General features: G+C 48.9%; 1 protein-coding gene across 4 annotated transcripts; it reads left to right on the top strand.

Annotated features, from left to right (window-relative positions):
• Positions 1–1,545: 1,545 nt before the first annotated feature.
• Positions 1,546–4,834, top strand: LOC125544182. Of its 4 annotated transcripts, XR_007299307.1 has the most exons (5): positions 1,546–1,819; positions 3,059–3,141; positions 3,646–3,875; positions 3,986–4,196; positions 4,272–4,834. XR_007299307.1 is itself a non-coding variant. In XM_048707769.1 (2 exons), the coding sequence occupies exon 2, from the start codon at positions 2,506–2,508 to the stop codon at positions 2,839–2,841; it is 336 nt and encodes a 111-aa protein (XP_048563726.1). In that variant the 5' UTR covers positions 1,546–1,819; positions 2,270–2,505; the 3' UTR covers positions 2,842–3,051. The 4 variants fall into 4 exon arrangements, 1 of the variants encoding a protein (XP_048563726.1); XR_007299306.1 differs by lacking the exons at positions 3,646–3,875; positions 3,986–4,196; positions 4,272–4,834 and having other exon boundaries at positions 3,059–3,415; XR_007299308.1 differs by lacking the exons at positions 3,059–3,141; positions 3,646–3,875; positions 3,986–4,196; positions 4,272–4,834 and adding an exon at positions 2,281–3,051.
• The last annotated feature ends 3,065 nt before the right edge of the window (positions 4,835–7,899 follow it).

Here is a 7,899-nt window from a genome sequence, read left to right as displayed (position 1 = left end):
TACCAGGCGCTGACAAAGAAGGACAAGAAGAAGAAAAGGAAGGAGAGCACCTCGGACGCAATGTCCGGAGATGCTGATTCCCAGTCCTCTCACGAGGGTGATGACGACGAGGAGGAGGAGGAGGAGGAGGAGGAGGAAGATCCTCCCCGCAAGGGTAAAAAGAGAGTGGCCTCCGAAGACTTGGAAGCCGAAGCGTCCAAGAGGGACAAAATTACCCTCCCCGATGACTCGGGGTCAGACGCCGAGGTTGTCCCGAAGCATCGGCGCCGGACTAAGCCCCAAGCCGATTCGTAAGTGGTCTGGGATTTTTCGCACTTAGTCAATTAATGGACTATGATGGTAACTCTAAGTTCTGTCTTTTAGTCCGGCCCCATCATCTTCCCCCATTATCTTCGTCCTCGGGGGATCTGCCACCAGAGATGATGGAGAGTGGGTCACCTCCATTAGCCTCCCCGCCGCCTAAGGCGGATGATGCCGAGGTGTCATCTCATAGGCCCTCCCCAAGCCTTGAAGAGACGCGGGGGGGGGGGGGGGGGGGGGGGGGGGGATTTAACAGTGCAAGAGGGTAATACCTCGGCTGCCAGAGGGCCGGGGAGGACGGTCCTCATGGAGACCGGCGACGAGGGCCCTGGTCAATCCATCCCCCAGCCGCAGACTGCTCCGGAGACCAATACGGCCCAAAGTCTAGTGAACGACCCGAGGGGAGAAAAGGGAGCGGCGACCTCTGCTAATCTGGAGGTGCCGAATACCACGACGGACGCTCTTTAAAGTGCATCCGTCCTAGAGAGCACCGCATCCTTATGGGTGCGGTGTCTGAGAAGATTCAGTCTGCCAAGAGCGTACTGAACGAAGCCTTCTCCAGCCTGCTAGCAGGGTTCGAGGTACGCAATGTAATATTTTTTTATCTTTTATGAGAAATATGCTCGTATATAGATAGTAGCCCCTGAGACTCTGTTCGGTTTTCTAAAAGAAAAGCGAGCAGAGGGTCAATAATCAGTTGTCAGGTGGTAACATACTATTTTATTTGAATTTCAAAACAGACCTCTCTGTTAGCGGCGACTGCCCAGTCAGCGACGATTTCCGAACTCAAGCGGAAACTGGAGCGAGCCGATGAGGATCTAGACCTTGTTAACACGCGGCTCGACCAAGTGCAAGGTATAAGATACATCTTGCTGTATGCCTGTTTATTTCCATGCTTTTGTGGAAGTTGAAGAGCTTTACTATGCATGGTTGTACAAATGGTGCCGCCGCAGTGGAGACCCTTCGGGGCGAGCTTAATCAAGCCAAGGAGCAGGCAAGGGTAAGCCAGGCGGCTGCTGACAAGGCGGCTGTGGACTTAAAGGCCAAACAGGCAGCTCAGCGCCGCTTTGAGGAACGGGTGACTGAGATGGGGGGAAAGTATCCTGTACTCCGATCAATTGGGTGCTCCGGCTGCACCGCACACAGCAGGGCCGTTAGATACAAAATACAAGGACAAGATAGAACGCGAACCCCAAGCCCTTTGAATTTTGCCAAAAAGCCCCATGTAAGCAAAGAAATAGCTGTAATGTGCACGTCACTTGGTTGTGCTATTCCCAGTTTGGAACAGGAAGAACACAGACAGACTAGGGCATCGGCGGTCAGCCGGCGGACCTCGCCGTGGGCGCTGCGGCGGAAAAAGTTCGCCACAGTACGGATGTACTGTCCCCCGACTTCCAGCGGACAACTAGCCCCACCCCTGCCCGCCCTTCTCCAAGTCGGCGCAACCCCCTCCACAGCCACACACAGCGCCCAGCTCCACCATCCGCCGACGCCGGAGAAGAGAACCCCCAGTCTTCAGGTATGCTTTTGGATGTTACTAGTTTGTGTTATTATTATGTATTTTGGTTCTAATACATTGTTCCGTTTGTGCTGATTTTGTGAGTTGTGGCCAATTCTATTTTCAGTAGAATATATGTTTATATCTCTCTGTATAGGGGGCGCGGCAAAATTAATCAATGAAATTGCTATATTTTGCTTATACTACATTTCTAGCAATTGATAGCAAAATTTCAGCAATTTATGGTCTGACAGTGTACATGAGTACCAAGTAATTTCATCTACCTGTTCAAGTCCTGAACATGAAGTGGTTGTTGGCACAAGAGTGAGATTCTGCTTGAAGATTTAAGGCTTCTTACATTGTTATATTTTTCTGAATAATTTGTCCTGAACATGAGGTCCACAGGTTGTTGTTCTATGATATTTTGCTGAATAATTTGTCCAGTTGTATGATATTTTGCTATGGCATAAGGGCATCTCCAGCCGTTCCCCCAAGAGCCCACCGAGGAGCCCTTTTTTTCCGCCGGCGAAGCGAAATCCTCCCAGCCGGCTTCAACCCCAAGATCGCCTTCCCGCACTGCCCTCCTCTGCGTGGCCCTTCCGCCTTCAGTGCCGACCTCAATGTCCCCTACGAAAGCTCGCCTATTCCGATAACTATTGGAGCAGGGTGAAGTCGCCGACGAGCGCAAGTTTTGTGACCGCGCCGTCATGAGGAAGGAGAAGTCCGACGCGAGGTGGACGGTGATTCTGCAGAAACAGAAGGTCAAGCTCGACCTTCTCAAGACCAATGTCGTGGCCAAGAAAAGGAACACTGATCTGGCGTTCCTGATGAGAGGTGACACGGCGACGGTGGACGACGAGGCGAAGGCGTGGTACATGGCGGAGCGCGTGCTCATCTTGAACCAGATGCGGGCACCAGCGGCGACACCTACAACAACACCGCCGCCGAGCACCACCCCTGCTGCGCCCACTTCTGCAGCACCGCCCGAGCTCTGCCACGACGGCGGATGCCACACCGTCGCCGAGCTCTGCCCCACATGCTAAATTATGTTGCTGTACTCAGGACCATTTTCACAAACACTCTTTTCCTTAGTACATCTAAATGCCAATGCATTCCATACACATTTTCATTCTTCGCTGCTTTAGCATGGGATTTGTTGTTTCATTTAGACCTTGATGTGCTACGTCTCTCGTGAGAATCTAACTCTTTGTTGTTGAATGTAAATATGTAATGTCTAACACTTTTTTCTGCACCGAGCAGGGAAGAATGGAGTCAATGAAAAGCATGCATTGCTCCAAGTGTCAGGTCAACTACAGCGATATGACTTGAAGATGGATTAAAAGGTCGTGGAATGCCAATGGATGGTTGTTGATTGATCCTTTTCTAATCTGACATGGATTTTCAACTTTTCATACACCCGACACTGTTGTCTTCTCATTTGTGGTGCAGATTTCACTAGTTAAAATCTTGGCTAGACTCTTCATTTACTCTTGAACGTTTGTTTTTCAAAATGTGCACTTCCTGTGGAACATATGTTTCTTTTTTATACCACCTTGGAAACTCCATGACACTATCTGTACAATATTTATATGTGATGGGCGAAGGTGAAAGCAATTAGGAGCTCCTGTGTTTCGTTCTGGAATTCAAGTTTTTTTTTTGTGTGTGTGGATATCAGTTTAAGTTTTTTGAATGTAGTGCTTTCCTAGCAGCCAGTGAGAATTTTTTGTTTGATGTTGCACACGCTCCTGGTCATATTCGAGTTGAGCTTTGGTACATTAAGTTTCTTTATATAACATTTGTATCTGTCTATACTAGATACTAGAACAGATCTTTTCATTTGTTTGCAGACAAAGTGAACGCACATGCTGGACAGAAATTACACATTTAGTTACAATTGATACTCAATGGCGCATTTTCAGAAAATGCTTGGAAGCGAAACCTGTCCCGGAGATTGTACATTAAGACGTCTTGACATGTTGACAGTCCAGGCACACCTGAGCCGCCAGAACCTCCAAGCGATAGTACAGTCGTGTTCTTTCTGTTCCAAACGGCACATCTTGTAATCGAAACGTTACAGGTATTCTGTACTTGTATGGGGGCTTCTCTACAAAATTCGAAGGGTGGGAAGTTTGGGTTCCATCTTGTCCCTATATTCTGTATCTAACGGCTCTGGTTTGTACGGTGCAGTCGGAGCACTCATTCCACTGGAGCACAGGATACTTTCCCACTGAGATGGAGCAAAAGCTCAAGGAGACTGCCGCCAAGTGCGAGTCCCTGGAAACGAAAAATAAAGCGAGGGTGACCGAACTCACCAAGGCCCTTCAAGATGCTTCGGAGGCACGGTCCGAATCCCACGCAGCGCGCGAGGAAATCCGTCAAGCTGGTCAGATAGCAACTGGTAAGCCTTTTCTTTTACAGGCTAAATTTGGGGACTGGAAGCATGCCTTGCTTAATCGACTGTGGAGTTCTCCAGACGCATATGCGGATCTGTCGACGAGTGCTACGGACGCCGCCCAATTCTTCCAGGTCCAGGAGGGGTACAAGTCAGAGAAGCTCTTCTGGTCGCAGTTTGTGGAGCAGGAGCGTCCCCTACTGCTAAATGACCAGATGGCACAATGGGCGGAGCTACATAAGATGTCTAGCGTGGCCATGAAGGACGTCATAGTCCGGCTGTGGCCTGCTGAAGCCGTTCCGGGCAGCTACTTCGGCCTCGTGCGGCATCTCATCGATGCGCTGCACCGGATTGACGCTGTCAAGAGGTAGTCCTGCATGGAAGGAGCGCGTATGGCTTTCGCCCGTGTCAAGATGCACTGGGTGAAAATGAATGCCGAAAAGGTGGCGGTCGAGGGTCCTCTCGAAAGCAAGGCCCACCGCACACCAGAGCGCTATTTTGAGGACATGCTAAAAGGAGCTTGCCTTATAGAGGGCCAATGCTCTAAGGACGTAGTGTTTGAATAAAAGAGTCTGAACTGTCCGGGATTTGTGTTATAAATGAAGTGTTTTGTAATATATTCATTCCTTGATGAAAAGTTTTTATCCTCCTGTGCAGCCGTTTTATTGTATCTGAGAGTTCCCAGTCGTCGGCTTCAGCCCCCATGTAGATGCTACTGGGGTGTACGGAATTGCACATAACTACACTTAACCCAATGTCTTGGTCCTTGAAGGAGGTGTTAGTGCGGCGACAATCAGATTATTCGGTTTTATTGCTCTCACTTAGCTATAGGAGTTTGACAATGGGTCTATTAGGTAGCCCCTAGTATGTACGTGGCTACCCTGATGCAGATGTGTTACATATGTGACCAGGAAAGGGTCCTTCATATAATAAGGAAAAATCTCTAAGGATTGTAGTGAATCGCCGAGTGGCTGACTAGCTCTCGCCGCATCATGACAGTCAGTTTTCGGCTTTCTCTACTGAGGTGCTTAACCGGATGAACCAGAAACACAATCGCAGTAGTTCTACCTTTACTACCCTAGCCAATTAGACAGGACGTAAGGCAGCAAGCACAGGAGCCGGGCAACCCAACTATTGACCAAAGACATGATTCAGAGCTGATGTATATAATGCCGAGCTCGGGATGCCGAATTGTGCTGCAAAACTGTTTGGACTTTTGTTTGGCAACACATATGTTGCCGTGTAGAGCCCCTGGCAATTTTATGCCGAGGTGTGTACGTGAGACTACTTAACATGCGGAATAAAAAAGATACCGAATAAGAATTTTGTTTCACTAAAATTTGATTGATACATCAAAACGTAATCTTACAGAAGGTACCAATAACGAAGGCCATTTTACATGCCAGGGGTCTAGGGCTAAGGAAAAAGCTCTATACAGGTTCTTGAGCGAAGTTGTGGTCTGCAAATATGCTTTGCAGCTTCCTGCCGCACGTCTGCGTCGCTTTTGCCCAAATAAGAAAGATTTCTTTAAAGGGATGGTCTTCGGCCATGTATACGGAACCGGGCTCGGAAAGAGTCCTCGCGGGTCCGAAGAATGAGTAGGTTTTGATTCACCTGTGGTAAAAAAGGAAAAGATGATTAAAGAAAGGGCAAGGCCATGTAAGGCCGAACCTTTGTATAGGCCGGTCCGTATATTGCCTTTGCCGATGCCCAAGGTATTTTGAGTGCATAATTGTGCACGCACAGTACGAATTTTGCTGATGTACGTGGCGGTCGATGAAGGCTAGGCTGCTAATCCATCCCTGAAGTTGCTGGACAACCGGTATGTAGAACTGCCCGATCCTGCGTGAAGAAGCCCGATGGCCTAATAGCCAAGGGGATGTGCGGCTTGATAGGGCCGCTTTGTACTTCGGCCGCAATGGCCGCTGTGTGCTCCTTGTCGGTGTCCAAACCGGCGGATCTCGGATAGGGGGTCCCGAACTGTGCGTCTAGGATCGATGGTAACAGGAGACGGGGGACACAATATTTTACCCAGGTTCGGGCCCTCTCTATGGAGGTAATACCCTACGTCCTGCTTGATTGATCTTGATGAATATGAGTATTACAAGAGTTGATCTACCACAAGATCGAGATGGCTAAACCCTAAAGCCTAGCCTGTATGACTATGGTAATGATCTATCGACTAGCCTGGCCTTGGCTTATATAATGCACCAGAGGCCTAGGATAACAAGAGTCCTATCCGAATACGTTGGTGGAGAGGAGTCCTTGTCTTGATCACCAAGTCTTGTGGAATACTCCTTGTATGCGGCATGGGCTGCCCGAAGTGGCCCATGAGTGAACCGCCATGGGGGTCCTCAGCCCGATCCACCTGGTCGGGAGACGATGCGGTGAGTACCCCCTAGTCCAGGACACCGTCAGTAGCCCCCTGAACCGGTCTTCAAGTTGGGGACGCTCCTCAATCCTTCCGAACTGTTCTTCATCTTCGGTCGTCGGTCTTGAAAACTGGTTCAACAAATCTTCTCGTCTTCGATCTTGAGGATCACAGAAGTGAATCCGAAGGGTTTACACATCGGGTATCCGAGGAGCCCATTTAAGTTCTTGGCCTTTATCAATGCCTTAGGATTATTTTTTACACCACACCTCGGGTTTGAAGTTGTTCCCGTGCGACGGTGTCCTCTTGCATCCGAGCTCCAACGTTGGACAACATTTGAGATATCTTTTGCAGCCAAGCACCAACGCCGGACTATATCCAAGCTCCAACGATGGTCAGCGTCCGAGGTGTCGTAAACTACCTCGGTCTTTTAAAAGATTGAACGAATTCAACCGAGCTTAATGCCGGAAATGCCCTCTATGGAGCCAGCCACTGGCGCCCGAGCTTTATGACGGACTGCTTCCGAGGTGGTGCACCACCCCGACCGCGGGCTGATTTTTGTGAATATTTTTTATTGGTGCAATTTACTCTCTGCCGAGATATATAGCCAGTATATGTATATCCAGTAGCCCTCAAGGTGTGTGTCAGTCTAAACCCAAGGTGCACCTGAAGGAAAACATAAAACTACTGATCCTAGTAGCCCCTGAGACTCAGATCGATTTGCGAAATCGGCCTGAGGATCAACTCCTGGCTCGGTAGCATACGTAGGAATAGAAACGCAGTGTAATATATTAGAGATAACAGTGATCGGCGAACGAGCCCTTGAGAGAGGGTTTTGAGAAATTGCCGCAATATATCAGCTTGAGGCCAGATAGGTCCAGATGGTACCAATTGTTGTCCGAAGACGCGTTTGCCCATAGTTCGATCAAGCCGAACACTAAGCACTTTGAATTTTCTGCACTGAATAGGCAATGCAGTAGCCCCCAAGACACTGATCGGGTGGCAACACCAGATCAATGGACGCCTTTAATATTTATAAATAGTGAGCGCGAAGCCCAGTAGCCCCCGAGCCTTAATGTGGGCACGGGTGGCCGAATTAAGGATCAATATCAGTGTGAAAAAAATTTGTTGTGTTTAACACAAACTTCTCGAAAAGAGAATAAAGATCTCTTAAAGGAGCTAGAGCCAGCGAAAGCTGGGCTCGCCAAGGTTGGCCCCAAGGGGCTTAATAGATAGGAAATCGATGCCACTTGGGATTTAGGGGAGCTTCATGTAAGTTGCTCGCTTGGTCTTTAAAAGATGAGCTGCAATAAATTGACTTTACTCGCAATTTATGAT

Source organism: Triticum urartu, chromosome 3 (genome assembly GCF_003073215.2).
Source record: "Triticum urartu cultivar G1812 chromosome 3, Tu2.1, whole genome shotgun sequence".
NCBI lineage: Eukaryota > Viridiplantae > Streptophyta > Magnoliopsida > Poales > Poaceae > Triticum > Triticum urartu.
Note: the sequence above shows the minus strand (reverse complement) of the source record. Positions and strands in the feature narration are given on the sequence as shown.